Source organism: Vicia villosa, unplaced genomic scaffold, assembly GCF_029867415.1.
Source record: "Vicia villosa cultivar HV-30 ecotype Madison, WI unplaced genomic scaffold, Vvil1.0 ctg.004750F_1_1, whole genome shotgun sequence".
Taxonomy (NCBI): domain Eukaryota; kingdom Viridiplantae; phylum Streptophyta; class Magnoliopsida; order Fabales; family Fabaceae; genus Vicia; species Vicia villosa.
Genome location: NW_026706505.1, coordinates 21147 through 37292, shown reverse-complemented (window position 1 = coordinate 37292; position 16146 = coordinate 21147). Strand labels below are relative to the sequence as shown.

Sequence of the window (16146 nt, the reverse complement as noted above, 5' to 3'; positions counted from 1 at the left end):
GAAGAAGACCAGAAGTATCCTCTTTGTCACCAGATTCTGTCTGAACAGCTGGAGAAGTTTCGAGCTCAGAGGACGAAATATTATCAATATTCATCATGGGCTTGAGGAAGCTGAGAGGATCAGTTTGCTTAAGTTGCTCCAAATCTGAAGGGGTAGGCTTTGTTGGGGCAGGCGTCGAAGTAGTTTCAGGAGAAACTATGGTCCCAAAGGGTGAAGTTTCGTGAGGACCAACTGTGGCTAACTTGGAGGTTTCCTCCATAGCATCTTGTTCAGATACAGTATCCTCACTACCAGTTGGGTGACCAGCTGCATTGTTACTACCTAAACATTGTCGATCTGCTCCCATATTTTCACTTTTGTGGGTAGGTGGAGAATCATCAGTTGAATGGCTTTCTTCGACTGCTGCAGTAGGAATGATAGTCGCAAGAGGCTGAGCGTCTTCGACAACTGGCGAAAGCACGTGAGATTTGTCTGCATGGAGTAATTAGAACATATTATGGTGGGAAGGTTGCAAGAAATCTCGTTGCCATAAGAAAGAACATGCACTTACCTTGGAGATTATCAAGGTCAATAGTGAGGGTGAAGGCTTTGAGATCAGAAGTGGCTGTGCCAACATCATCCTACAATCATAAGGTAAAACGTTAAATTAATTGTATAAGTTAAAGTCTATAAAGATGATCATGTTGTGAAATCCAAATACCTTGGTTGGAATGTTATCTGGACTCGAGTTGTGGCTCTCTACAACAAGAACGTTACTACCACCTTTTAAAGGTGACTCTTTAGAAGATACCTTTTCACCCGGTGACGTAATTTTCGAAGACCCAGGTCCCTTTTCTTCCTAAAGGAGTGACGGCCTTCTGTTTTTTCTTTTGGGCTTGTCTGGTTCGAGGAGGAGATTTGTCGTCGTCGTCTGAAATGACTATTTGAGAAGATTTTCGCTTCGAATGTGTCGGAGGCTTCGAGCTCTGAAAATGGAGATTGAGTAAAGTAAGTATGATTTACAAGATATACAAGCGGAATATAAAGTATGTATATACCGTGGGTTTCTTATCAGTGGTGATAGAGTCACTCCCACTTGGCTTGTTGCTCTTCGAAACTTCAGAAGCTTTCTGCGCAGGGATTTCTTTGATCTTTCTCTTTCGAGTAACGGCTGCAAGTAAAATTGGAATCAGTGTTTCAGTAGAAAAAGAAAAGCTAGTCGAAAGAATGTCTAAACCCAAACCTTCAGGTATTGGAGTCAAGACACGAACATGTTCAAGATCTATATGGAGATGTCCTTTGAAAGTATCCAGGGTATGCTTAGTCGGAACCACTCGTTCAGTGTGTCTTTTAGTTTGTTCTTGAAGAATTTTAAAAGCATTCCCACACACGAACCAGTCTGGGAAAGGAGGGCTCAAAGCCATACCAAAATCAGCGCTTGGCAGTGGAGGGAATTTTGGAGGATTAAGTTTGAAAGCCACTTCATAACGCAGTTCTGGTCGAACAGACGGGGGCAGTTTCAACTTATCCAGTTTAGCAGAAAACTTTTCACGTAAAATAACTGCAGCTTCACGAACGGTCCGACTAAGATCATCAGGCCTGTAAATAGTTTCAAAGAATTTTTGAAAAGCTTGTATTTCTTTAATATGAGTCGAAGTACCTTTGTGAAAGTTTTCCTGCACATCAGCAAAAGCTTCAGTTAGTTCTCGAGTAAGGCTTTCAGCATCGAAGATTTGCATGGTGTAGTAATCTGTCCACCATTGTTGGAAATCTGGAGTAGAATAAAAGGCAGGTTCGAAAGGAATAGGGGAAAGATTGGAAACACCAGCGTATCTGGCAATTTTGGACTCGCATTCTTCTTCAGTTAGATGTAAAGTGTATAGACACATGTGGTTCCTTTTGTCATATAAGCATTTGGGTTTCACCTGGACTAATCCAAACTGTCTTGATACAAGATTTGGTTGGTAGCCAAGAAGAACACATTGGCCCTTGGAGGGTCGAAGTCGGTGATAGAATAGCCTTAGAGTGAGAAAAGCTTCCCAAATGGTCATAGATTCCACCTCCTGATCCTGAGACATTGCTGGAAACTTTCGAGTGAACCATTCAGGACCCACTGTCCTGTTTACGAATGGAGCCATCGAAGGGCTGAATTGATAACGTTGGGCGAACATCATGGTATATGCTAAAAAATGTTCGCGAAGCTTCCCAGTCTCTTCTTTTGGAGTGAGCAGAGCCAACTGTGTTCCTTCTACAGTTCGATTTTTTATGTTGGGATCTTCTTCGTTGACAATACCTCGAAATGGGAGGTGAGCTTCGAAAGTGGCATTGAGCCACAGTTGCAGCAGCCAGAAGGGACCAACGAAAAGCAGGGATCCTGTTGTGTAATTCTTAACAAGGTCTGTTGCTTCACCTAGATTCTCATAGAGAAACCCTAGAATTAACTGGCTCAGGTTTAGTTGTGTTCCAGCATGTAGTTGATTGGCCATACAAAGATACCTCTTTGCTACTTGTATGGACCTAGAATAGAAAACGCATCTCGAGAGCCACAAGGCTAAGAAAGCAATATGCTCTTCATCCGAGACTACCTCATTGTTTTCGTCATGATATTGTTGAATGAACGCAGTGTAAGTAACTGTTGCTTCGTTAAAGTTAATAGTATCAGTATCCATGACATTGGGGTCAAAGGTTTCTCCGGTTGGTCGAAGCCCCGTGATAGCAGCTATTTCAAAAAGAGTGGGGGTGACCATTCCACATGGAAGATGGAAAGTATTATGGGAAGCATCCCAAAAATGAATTGATGCTACTAACATGGTTTGGTTGTATTCTAAACCAGTTTTGGATAATTGGATTAAGTCATAAATGCCCAGTTGTTTCCAGAAAGAAGCCTTCTGTTTCTCTACTCTTGCTAACCAGGCATAGTACAATTCAGGGTCTTTTGCTAGGGGAATTGACCTAAAAACTTTCACAAAATTGGTTACATAGTTTAACCTAATTTTTTCTAGGGTTGAAGGGGTTACAGTCGAAGTATCTTCTGTACCATTAGGATCTGCTAATACTGGACGACCATCTTCATCTATCTTGTTCTTACTAACTAAGGGCCTAGTTTTATAATAAGCAGGAAAGAATTTATTCAAAGCAGAATTACTTTCTCCTGGTAAAGGCCCCATGAAGGCATGAGTTTTTCCAGAAAGTTCAAAGGGAATGATTACCTGAGAAGCATAAATGGCGCGCACTTCTGCAGTATTTGGGTTTGGTATGTACTCTTGATCCCCCATCTGTGTAGATTTCTGAGTTTCAAAGCGGGTTGAAGAACGTTTGAGGAAGACGCCATGAGTAAGTTTGATTTTGGAAATGGGTTTGAATATAACCAGAAACGTTCTTTTCTGTGGAAAGAATGAGGAAATAGAGGTGAAAGTTATATGAAGGTAAGAGTTCAGGTATTTAAAGGTTTAACGGAAACCCTTTCAAATCTTTTGGGTAAAAGCCAAGAGACACGCGGCAGGCGTTGATTTAATCCAACGGCGATCGAATAGTTTTTAGCTTCACTCCTAGTATATAGGAGTAATGATCATGAAGTAAAACCAGAACGTGAGAATGTAAGTTATGAGTAGACATCTTTGAAAATGACAAGACGTTTTGGAAACAGAGTCATAAATGATTATGACGTCAGTCAATGGTCTCGGAACTCTAAAATGAAATCTTGTTATAGCAAGAAACGCCTATTTCTCTTATTTTTCGAAACAGGCATTTATTGGGGGCAATTTGTTAGCTGAAGATTTCGTTTGAGAAGAATGTCCTTCGAAGATTTGGAATTTAAAGGAAGATGGTTACTGATGATCATCTTTGAAGATAAAAATGGCTACTGATGGCCATGCTTCGAGAATGATGTTTTAAGTTGGAACAAAGATAGTGAGCGCCGAAGCTAAATACGAAAAGAATAGTCTTTGGGACTTAAACGTTTTTTTGCGAAATATGCGAAGTACTGAAGCTTAGCGTGTTTTCATGGCATTCTCGATTTTGATTATGTTGCCACGCGTCGAAGGGAGATTCAGGCGGGATGATTTGAATTTCGAAATAGTTTATGTAACCGCACGAAGACATATGGCATCCCTGGATTTTCTGTGGGCAACGTGGCATTAGATTAGTGTAGGACCGTTAGGGTCGAAACTAGTATAAATAAGGGTCTTAATGTTAGGATTCCGTGTGTTCATTTTGTACAAATCACTCACATATTACTCAAGTATCAAGTGTTAAGAGAAAGAGTTCGCTGAGAAATGTACGTATGACACCAACACCAATTTAAATACATGTGTATTTTTCTCTTTATTCAAGTATCTTTCGATATCACTGCCTTTCATTTACTTTATGTCATTTATATTCCTGCACTTGTTACTTTCATGTCATTTAATTTTCGAAGCATTTAACGTCCCTGCACTTTAAGATTCTTGCACTTTTACAGTTTTGTCTTATGTTTTATTTTTAACTTACCCTTCGCTGATGTTATATTTACGTGTATAACAAGGTGAGTGCTAATATTTATTTCTTTGATTAAGTATTTCTTATTTCAAGACACACCAATCATAGACATAATTCAAACTATCATGAATAACAACCCTTTTGACTATGTCCTAGGATCAATCTAGTCGATCCTGCGAGTAACCAAATCATATTTATTATAGTTTGGAAGACTAGCGGTTGTTTACCGGAAATCACCGTAAACAGATCCCTGTCCTGTAGGGATTCCCTTTCGTCTGTCATTGTCCTTAGATAGGCTGTGTTCTTCATATGGAACCTGCCCATAAAGGACGTCCTCCTTATGCACGTCGCGTGACCTCCTAACGCCATGGGATTGGGTGACTGTTGAGCGGTTATCATGTGCTCTCTTCTACGTATTCCCTATCCTGTAGGGATTACCTTCTTTGTGTCATAGTCTCTAGCCTATAAGGATTTCCATTTATCTATCATAACCCCTAAAACCTACGCACGAAATTGCATTGCATCCATGATGTGACTTTGCATTTCCGTAAAACCTTTGAAGCATATACTAAATTCATGCATCTGCATTCATCATGATCATTAAACTTACCATACCTTTGTCTGTCCCAAGGTGATTCCCCGGTACTCGTAACGAACTCGAGACAACTTACGACCTGATGATAAGAAAGTTGATGATAAGAAAGTGTTGTTAGGAGATGGTCACACCACTAATGTTGGTGGTTTAGGACAGATGGAGCTGAAGTTCACCTTTGGAAAGACCTTAATGTTAAAGGATGTCATGCATTCTTCTAAAATTAGAAAGAATCTTGTTTATGGTTTTCTTCTGAATAAAGCATGAGTTAGTCAGTCTATTGGAATAGATTTATAAACCATCACTAAGAATGAAATTTGTATAAATGAAATTGATATGCTAAAATTTTTATGAATGAAATTGAAAATAATTTAGTAAGAATGAAAGTGAAGTGCTCGATATGTTTAAGACTTTTGGGAATGAAATTGAAAATCAATTTAGCAATTAAATTAAGAGGTTTCGTAATGATATGAAAAATGTGTATGATTCTAGTTTATTTAATGAATCTTATAAATAAAATGGAGTTGTACATTAAACCATGCGCCATATTTTCCTGAAATTAATAGTAAAGCGGAAAGAAAAAAATAGAACTCTCACTGAACTAATAATTACTATTATGTTGAATTACAATGTTTGATAAGTGTCAAATTTACATTAATTGTCAGCACTTATGGACTTATTTTACAAGAAGTTGTTACAAAACCTCTGATTTATCTATGAAAAAAACAAAATATCTGTTTGGACTTTCCTTGTATACATTAATAAAAAATGGTGAAAAGAAATGGAAATACATGAATGAGCATACATAAAATAGGCAAAAGAAAAACCTTGAAGATGCAAGACTCGCTAGGCATAAGCTATAGGAGTGCTAGGCGCATACAAGACCATGTGGCATGACTAGGTGCAAGTACTTCATGGTGAAACAAGGGTTAGTATGTTAGTTGAAGGGGTGGTATGCTGGGCGAGTAAATATGGGCCAAGGACACATGAAAGACATGGGAGTGTTGTTTGACGAAGAAGAAAATCTAACTGGTGAGAGTGTCAAAGCAAGGTTGAAATGTTGGGCGCAAGGACGGTGCCCCCAGCGAAAACCTCATATTTTTGCCTATAAATAGAAATTTTCATATCATTTCAAAGAGAGTTTCGGTGGATCGGAGGAGTACTAAATTGGATTAGGTTCACTCTGATCTATAACAAGATAATAAGAAAGAAAGTTTGAAGGCGAAAGCGTTGCTCATGTGATAGAGCAGATACCACTTCCAATGTCAACTTATCTATAAATACCAACTGTTAAGCTAACCATGAGTAAGCGTACCTAAAATTTATATTATTAGGGTTAGATGTAGTCATTATATTCATGTATTACATAGGTCATGGTGTTCTATGTAAATCTAGACATGTTGTAATATTGGTCACTCTGTAATCTTAATGCTTATTTTATCTTTTTAATCTAAAACCTATTTTCATGGTATGACCTGACATCGAAAGGTGTTTTTCGTTACTAGATCCAAGATAATCATATATTGAGTAATAAGCCTAGACATAAGTATAGGCTCAATGTCTATATTTAATGTAGTAGGATCAGTGTGGAGTCTCGCTACTTTGCGACTATTAGGACTTAATGCTTTGTGTTTCCTAATAGTTTGACAGCTTCTAGGTAATACATCGATCTTCCGACGTGGAGATCGAAAGGAGATATGAATGAGGGTAATATGTGGTAGTATTATATGCTGAGTAGAAGAGCATACTGTTGACTTATGGTGTGCATGATAGATACATCATGATGACATCTATCCCCGATAAACATTCTTCATGTTAACTCTGAATCTCTAACTTTACTTTCTCTCATTTATTTTTTGCCATTTACTTTTCCACATCACAAAAGCCAAAAAATCCTTTCCTATTTAGAATAATAAAACACTACGAAATTATATTTAAAACCACTGGTCTCTATGCATATGATAATTGTATAATCTATGTTTGCTTCTAACGCAACAATTTTGCATCTCTATGGTGGGATACAATTTTATTGATTGTTTGCTATGTCATGAATAATGTTCCCAAGTATAAAAATAATATATCTCCTTATAGCATATTGAAGAAAAGACAATCAAACTCGTCTTAGTTTAGAACTTCAGGTTTCCTGGCTTATGTCATGATTCCAGATATGAAGTGAGTTAAACTTTATGGTAGAGCCTATGGATGTGTAATATTTGTGTATAAAATAAACAATAAGACATATATGTTTTAAGAACTAATGTTAAAGTGATCATATAATCAAATGATGTTGAATTTTATGAAGATAAATTTTCTTTCAAATTGAGAAATAATTGGGGCACTGAATCGAATAACATTCCTCTGATACGAAGCACCGAAAGCAACGACGAAGTAGAATCAGAACTTTGACGAGTTAAGAGAATAAGAGTTGCCGAATACTCTAGACCTGATTGTGCAACCTAGAAAGTAAAAGAAGGTCCGACAAATCTTCAAGAAACTTTGTCATCTCTTGATGCCTATTTGCTGCAAGAAGCTATTAACAATTAAATATATTCTCTAAAATCTAATAGGACCTAACACTTAGTAGACTTGCCTCCTGAGTGTAAACCAATCAATTCTAAATAAGTTTTGGAAAATAAACTAAAAACTGATGGAATAATTGATAAGTACAAGGTTGGCCCGCCTTGCAGCCAATGGTTTTAGACAAAGATAAAATATAAAATTTTTTTGCTATTTTTTCTCCAATCACTAGAATCACGTCCATTAGGATACTGGTTATAATTGATGCTATTTATAACTTAATAGTGCACCAAATATAGGTTAAAACAACTTTTGAAAAGGTGACTTAGAAGATGAAATCTATATGGACCAACTAAAGCTTTGTGATTAATGGGCAAGAAAACAAGTTCTGTAAATTATTTAAGTCTTTGTATGATTTAAAACAAGCTCCAAAGCAATGACATGAAAATTTTGATAACTTAATAATATTTAATGGGTACAAAGTAAATGAGAGTGACAAATGTGTTTATTACGAATATGAAAACAGTATTTGCATTATCATGTATATTTGTAGTTGACTTACTCATGTTGGATTAAACACTCGGCTTGTTAATGATGTGAAATCATTGTTGTGCAATAACTTTAATATGAAGGATCTTGTAGAAATCGATGTGGGTCTCGAAATCAATATCACTAGATTCGAGAAGGGAAATTCTTTGGATATATTGCATTATGTGGAGAATATCTTAAATAAATATAATTATTTTGACTATAAACATGCTTGCACACCATACGATCCTATTGTAAAACTATTTAAGAACATGGGTGATAATGTTAGACAAACCAAGTATGCGAGCATCATTAGAAGTCTTAGGTATGCCATTGATTATACTAGATCTGACATTGCTTATATCATAGTATTTTTGTGTAGGTTTATTAATATATCGAGCAATGAAGAATCTTGGTATACATTATCACAAATTCCTTAAAGGACCATGAAGAATACAATGATGCGGATTGAAACATATTGTCAAATGATTCCAAAGAAACTAATGATTATATATTCAGTATAGTTAGAGGAGTTATATCTTGAAAATCAAAGAAATATACTATCTTAACTGTCACAATGGTGTTTGAAATGATAGCATTAGCAAATGCTAGTGAAGAAGCAAGTTGATTAAGATACTTGTTAGCTGAGATGCTTTGTAGGAAAAATCTATAACAAGTGTGTTAATCCACTGGGATAATACCAGAACTATTGAAAACATGAGAACCATTATTTTAATAGTAAGAGACGTCAAATAAGGATAAAACACAACATTATAGAGGCTTTTTCTCTAAAGAAGTTGTAAAAGTGGATCATATATGCACATATGAAAACTTAACTAATGATGATATGTGGTTAGAATTGTCATCATGACAATCTTTTATATATATATATATATATATATATATATATATATATATATATATATATATATATATATATGGATGCATGAACAAATCACAATTTTTTATTCTACGATTATAGATAAATAATAATCATGTATGAATACATTATATTTCACCCTGGTGATGAACAACAAATTATGTTAATTTTAATATCTTTTTATTTAGAAATAAGAAAGAAAAAAAAAAAGTAAGAAGAGAAAAATAAACAAATATGTTTTGTTTATATGAATTATTTAAAGTCAAAATATCAAATAAATTATTTTAATGAAATTTGTTAAGAAAATTAATAACCTTAAAAGAAAAATTAAGGTTCAAATACGTCGGTTGGCATAAAGAACCAAGTTTTACTATCCACCCGAAGGCTCTCGAAGAGGTTCGAAATCTCTTGCATTTAGAACCAACCAACTTTCTGTCCTCTAAAACACCATACCAATCTAGAACTCTCTCAATCTCTCTACATTATATATTACTTCTATTTCACTGCATATAGAATCTTCAAGAACCGTATGTCACATTTACAACTATATATAAATACAACACATCAATACCTCTGATTCCACCAAGAAGTATCGTAATATAATTGTTCATACCAAGCTCCAAACCTAAAGAACAAAAACACACATTTTCAAGTATGAGTATGCAACGACTAAACATGTCATTGGTCCCATTTCTAATGCTTATTCTTCTTGCTGGTGTTAGATATAGGCGTGATAATCCTGGATATCTTCAAGAATCGTGTTCGTTCACTTTTCGAACAAAGTATTTCGACCCTATTCTTGTCTGGGTTCACGAAATCTTTGCGGGGATAATTCTTGAAGAACAATCTGTTTCTGACAATAGAGAACAGATCAGAATGTAGAGAGGAAGTCTGTAATTTCGTATTTCAAATCGAGACCAAAAGACTCCTTATATAGGAGACCAATAATAGAAACGAACAGACACACCTTTTCGGAAAACAGTTATGTCTGTTGGAACGGGTGCAACTATTCAAACGAATCGTTATGTCCGTTGGGAACGGGTGCAACTATTCAAACGAATCGTTATGTCCGTTGGGAACGGGTGCAACTATTCAAACGAAACGTTATGCCCGTTTCTATTATTCATATTCAATTGCGCGTTTGGCTCGACGAGCGTGCACTCCGCACTACCCTAACTCGTTTCAAACTTAATGCATAATTGCATTGGCCTATAGTAAATCACATTACTACCAAAATGCATTGATGATACTAAAATCACCAACAAACTCCCCCCATTTTAGTATAATCCTTGATTTACTTTACAGGTATAACGATCAAACAAATGCATAGAAGAAAATGTCTTACGATTGAATTTTCATCTTAGTACAAATACACATTCCAAATATTCGAAAATCAGGGTGTCATAATGATTGAACCCGTCAATCCATTTGAATATCTAAAGATATAGTACACATATGTTTCTTACAATACTCTACTATTCATACTTGACACTTTACAAGCCATGTGTCCTTATCCATTAATAAGCATATAGGAAGCCAAGTCCAAGCTTCTTGAAGCGGCAAAACTTCATGCTCACATAGGTGATCCTTTTAATCTTGCACCTGCATTAGCAATTTTTCAAAAGAACCATTAAGAAGATATACTTCAACCTAGCCATCACTTACAGGTCTGAGCACATATATACCTTGGGAAGATAAACACAATTGCTCCAATCTTTAATTATGATCTTTCCACATTGAATTCTGCTTCTAACGTTGTATTAGAAGGGAATTGGGTATACCATAGTTAATAGATTTAAATGGACTTTAATCCCATCCCAATTACCGACTTCTTCACTAAGTCTCTAGCTAACCCCTTCGTCAAATGGTCAGCTAAGTTTTGTTGCGACCGAACAAACTCAATAGATATCACCCCATTCATGATTAATTCCCTAATCATAATATGTCTAATACCCAAATGTCTAGACCTTCCATTGTATATTTGACTATATGCTTTAGCCAGTGTGGCACTGCTATCACAACGGATAGAAATTGGTGATATCGGTTTAGGCCATATCGGAATCTCATATACCAAGTTCCTTAGCCATTCTGCTTCTTTACCAGCAGCTTCTAATGCTACAAACTCAGATTCCATTGTGGAACTAGTTATACATGTTTGCTTCTTGGAAGCCCATGAAATGGCACCTCCCCCAAGCAAGAACACCCATCCACTTGTAGAGGATGAATCTTCAACATTATTTATCCAACTAGCATCCGAATAACCTTCTAACACCGAAGGAAATCCCATATATGACAATCCATAATTCATAGTACCCTTTAAGTACTTGAATACCCTAGTTATCGCATGCCAATGATGTATACTAGGATTACTAGTAAATCTGCTCAACTTTCCAATCGCATAAGCAATATCCGGTCTAGTGCTAATCATAGCATACATCAAAGAGCCTATAGCTCTTGAGTATTCGAGTTGATCCACAGGTTTACCTGTATTTGGCATAAGCTTTTCTCCTGGATCCATGGGAGTACTTACTGGAGAACAATTTTCATAATTGAACTTCTTGAGTATTTTCTCAATGTAATGAGATTGCATAATTACAATCCCCTTATTCTCCCGTTTAATCTTAATACCAAGAATAACGTCTGCTTCTCCCATATCTTTCATGGAGAACTTTGATGACAATAAATTCTTTGTTTTATCAACTTGATTTTGGTCGGTGCCAAAGATCAACATGTCATCAACATATAGACAAATGAAAACTCCTTTACCGGATGTATCAAATTTGCTATATACACATTTGTCAGCTTGGTTTAGAATGAAACCATTAGACAAAACAACCTCATCAAAATTTAAAGATATAAATTTCAATAGATTTGACTACTTGGTAATCAACAAATTCATATTTATTATAAATATGTCTATTTAAATTTTAAAATTATTTTCAAACACATTCAATATCTTGAAGCACTACATAAGCACCGTTTCGTGCCTTTCAATTTCAGAATTACTTTAGTTCTAGTTTAAAGCATCTGTCAGATAATTTAATATCTCCTATTGCATTATCCTATCACATTATTGCATTTTGTACTTGTATATGAATTTCATGTTAATATGTTTCATGCACATACTTTGGTAAACATGTATATGAATTTCATGTTAAGCTTCATTTCATCTATCTCAAATTCACATTGTACGGATATATGCTTACAAAATTTATGGACATGTTATGTAACAATGTAGAACCAAGTGATTATACATTACGAAAAGTTATTTAATTATAAATAACGTAACAGTGCACTTCTAAACAAGTATTTATTTGAGATATATGCAACATTGTAACAGTGACGTTTCGTTCCAACATTAACGTTTCGTTCCGATGCATCGTTACAAATATATAAAATGACATCCATATATAACTAATTTCCATAATCATATATACTAATATCATTCAACCTTCAATATATAATATCTTCCTGAAGGAAAACCCACCATTACCGCTTTGATTTCGGTAACAAGAAACATATTAACGATAATGCATTTTGGTTATTTCTTTAAAAAATACGTCTATATTAATTAATAATAATTTTTTTTTTTTTTTTTTTGAAAAATCATAATATCAATAATCTTGCTCTGATACCAACTGTTAGCAAATATTATGTTTTGGATCTTGATATCATGATTTTCACGGTGTTCTAATTTCTATAATAAACAATAAGAACGTACCCGGTTTATGATGTAAATTTTTCGTGTGTTCACCATATGTAAATTGTCCTTGAAACTTTGTCCAATTTTCCGGAAATTTTAGTCATCTCCTTGACGGTGCTTCCTCCTCCAACCATGATTATCAGAAAAAATACTTTGTTCGTTTGTTAGATATAGGTGTGATAATCCTGGATATCTTCAAGAATCGTGTTCGTTCACTTTTCGAACAAAGTATTTCGACCCTATTCTTGTCTGGGTTCACGAAATCTTTGCGGGGATAATTCTTGAAGAACAATCTGTTTCTGACAATAGAGAACAGATCAGAATGTAGAGAGGAAGTCTGTAATTTCGTATTTCAAATCGAGACCAAAAGACTCCTTATATAGGAGACCAATAATAGAAACGAACAGACACACCTTTTCGGAAAACAGTTATGTCTGTTGGAACGGGTGCAACTATTCAAACGAATCGTTATGTCCGTTGGGAACGGGTGCAACTATTCAAACGAATCGTTATGTCCGTTGGGAACGGGTGCAACTATTCAAACGAAACGTTATGCCCGTTTCTATTATTCATATTCAATTGCGCGTTTGGCTCGACGAGCGTGCACTCCGCACTACCCTAACTCGTTTCAAACTTAACGCATAATTGCATTGGCCTATAGTAAATCACATTACTACCAAAATGCATTGATGATACTAAAATCACCAACAGCTGGTAACTTTCCTTTCATAGCAAAAGGATCACTACTACCATTCTTAGATTCTCCCAACACTCTCTTATCCGATCTCTGGTCTGATCGTTTCCCAGATCCATTTCGCGTCTTAGAACAAATCCCCTATGGAGTTGAGAAACACGAACCATCAATGACACTGTCACATGTTAGAGTAGACTGGAAGGAAACTCCGGAGGGACATGTTATAATGTTGGACGTGCCTGGGTTGAAAAAAGATGATATAAAGATAGAAGTGGAAGAGAATAGGGTGCTGAGAGTGAGTGGTGAAAGGAAGAAAGAAGAAGAGAAAAAAGGAGATCACTGGCACAGAGTTGAAAGATCTTATGGAAAGTTGTTAGGATGCTAAATCTAAACCCTAACAAACTAAGAAAAAGCTGTAAAATAAAAGAGACAAATAAAACTAACTAAGAAAATAAAGTTCATTTCTTTTCATTCCTTCCCCAAATGTGTCAAGGACACTACATTATATAACCTTCTTAATGGATAATAAAACTAAAAGCCCAAATATAATTAAAGCCCAATACTAATAATAATACTAATAATAATAATAATACTAATAATAATAATACTAATAATAATACTAAGAATAATAATAATAATATACCACTCTATCATTGCCGCGGGGTCCACTTGAACCTTGTCCTCAAGGTTCTAAAAATAATGAGCAGAACATTTTTTTTCAACAAAAAAAATTTAGCCATTAACACATAATATCTTGGCATAAATAATTTTGGCACTTGACAAACTAATATAGGCGGAAGTTGTGTAGTGGGTGGTAAATAGTTGGCATATAATTTTTTTTCTGGCATAATTTGAGGAAAAAGTTAAGTGCAAAAAGAAGGATGAGTTAGGAAGCATAGTGAAATGATGGCAACCTAGATAGTCACGTTATGACAGATAAAAGGACTAGGCTTTTTCCAAAAGGACTTGGTTTTTTTTTTTTTTTGTGTGGTTGGAAATTAAAACCCATTACTAACCTAAAAACTCCAAATACCCATTTTGTCCATATCTCACTGCTAGTGCCAACTACACAATTTCTCTCACTAGTTCCTTAATCCAGCAACTTTTCTCTATCTTCTCTCCCTTCTTTCACGTTTTTTTTTTCACTTCTTTCTCTGTTTTTCTACTTCTTTCCCTTATCTCTTACATAATTTACTCTTTTTTTTTTCTTCAACAAAATAAAATAAAACCACAAAAGTAATCCGAAAATGGTGGTGGTTTCGCCGGAGGCCGATTCAGATCTAGTAATTTCTCCAGAGGAGGTGATATGAGAGTTGGCTTTAGAAGTAACATTGGAGTTGTCGGAGAAGACGTCAGGACGGTGGCCGGAGTCGGGAAAGTCGCCGGAAGTAACACCGAAAACCTTTTTGGAAATGACGTCGGAATCTTTGTCGGAACTAACGTCGGAGTTGTTGATGGAGATGTCCTCAAAGCTCTTGCCGGAGAAGATGCCGGAGTTACCGCCGGAGAAGACGCTGGAGTTCGTAAGATCGTCGGCGTTATATTTTTTTTCACGTTTTCTGCTGTCTCTATAGTTTTCTGAACAACATATTTCTCTTTCCATTTTTCTGTCTCTGTAGTTTTCTGAACAACATATTTCTCTTTCCATTTTTCTTGTGTTTTTTTGAATGAATCAGAGAGATTTTGAATTTGTTCTTTCAACTCCTCTCTAGATCTGTTTGAAATTTCATGAGTTTCGGTTATATATTGTTTTAGAATTTCTAACTGGTGAAGTGTTTGTGGTTGTGAAAAGAAATTTGGAGATGAGGATAGTTGTTCAGGTGGAGCAGAAACTATGGGTTGTTGTTGATGGTATGAGATGTATGGAGGATATGAGGTTGGATAATAAAATGCAGGGTATGAATTTATGGATGGTGGATATGGGTTAGATGATATAGGTGGTGAGGTTGAAACAGTGGAATAATAAGGATAGGTTGGAGGAATGTTCCATTGATGGAATTGAGGTGTGAAGTTAGAATACTCCATGGGAGAGATTGAGTGCAAGAATGAAAGCACCAAATGTTAGGATGCTAAATCTAAACCCTAACAAACTAAGAAAAAGCTGTAAAATAAAAGAGACAAATAAAACTAACTAAGAAAATAAAGTTCATTTCTTTTCATTCCTTCCCCAAATGTGTCAAGGACACTACATTATATAACCTTCTTAATGGATAATAAAACTAAAAGCCCAAATATAATTAAAGCCCAATACTAATAATAATACTAATAATAATAATACTAATAATAATAATACTAATAATAATACTAAGAATAATAATAATAATATACCCTAGGGTTTAAGCTAGGAAAGGGGAAGAACAATAAAAGAGAAATAAAATAAAAGGACTAAAGATAAATTTCATTTGATTTCTTTGATACCCTTAATTGTGTCTAAGACACTACATATATAGTTCTCATAATGGATGTTACATTAAAAGCCCAAATACACAAAAGTCCGATAACATACTAATAACATAAGTCTTATTATTACCCCTATCAATAACAATACTAATCATATAAATCATATAATACTCTTCTATCAAAAGTTCTGGAGGCAGTTTAGATTGCCTGAAAATGTTGATTTGGATTCTGTCAAGGCTAAGATGGAAAATGGTGTTCTTACTTTAACTCTTAATAAGTTGTCACATGATAAGATCAAAGGTCCCAGAATGGTTAGTATTGTTGGGGAAGAGGATGAGAAACTATCTAAGATCATCAATGATGAGTTGAAATAATCT

The 16146-nt window shown here is 35.2% G+C and overlaps 1 protein-coding gene across 1 annotated transcript; it reads left to right on the top strand.

Moving 5' to 3' along the window:
* Positions 1–13364: 13364 nt before the first annotated feature.
* Positions 13365–13754, top strand: LOC131642276 (22.7 kDa class IV heat shock protein-like). Its single transcript, XM_058912555.1, has one exon. It carries the CDS (start codon positions 13365–13367, stop codon positions 13752–13754), a length of 390 nt encoding a protein of 129 aa, XP_058768538.1.
* Positions 13755–16146: the final 2392 nt, after the last annotated feature.

Bases quoted from the DNA above. Each gene is read 5' to 3' on its own strand.
- LOC131642276 (XM_058912555.1), top strand. From the start codon at position 13,365: ATGATACTAAAATCACCAACAGCTGGTAACTTTCCTTTCATAGCAAAA.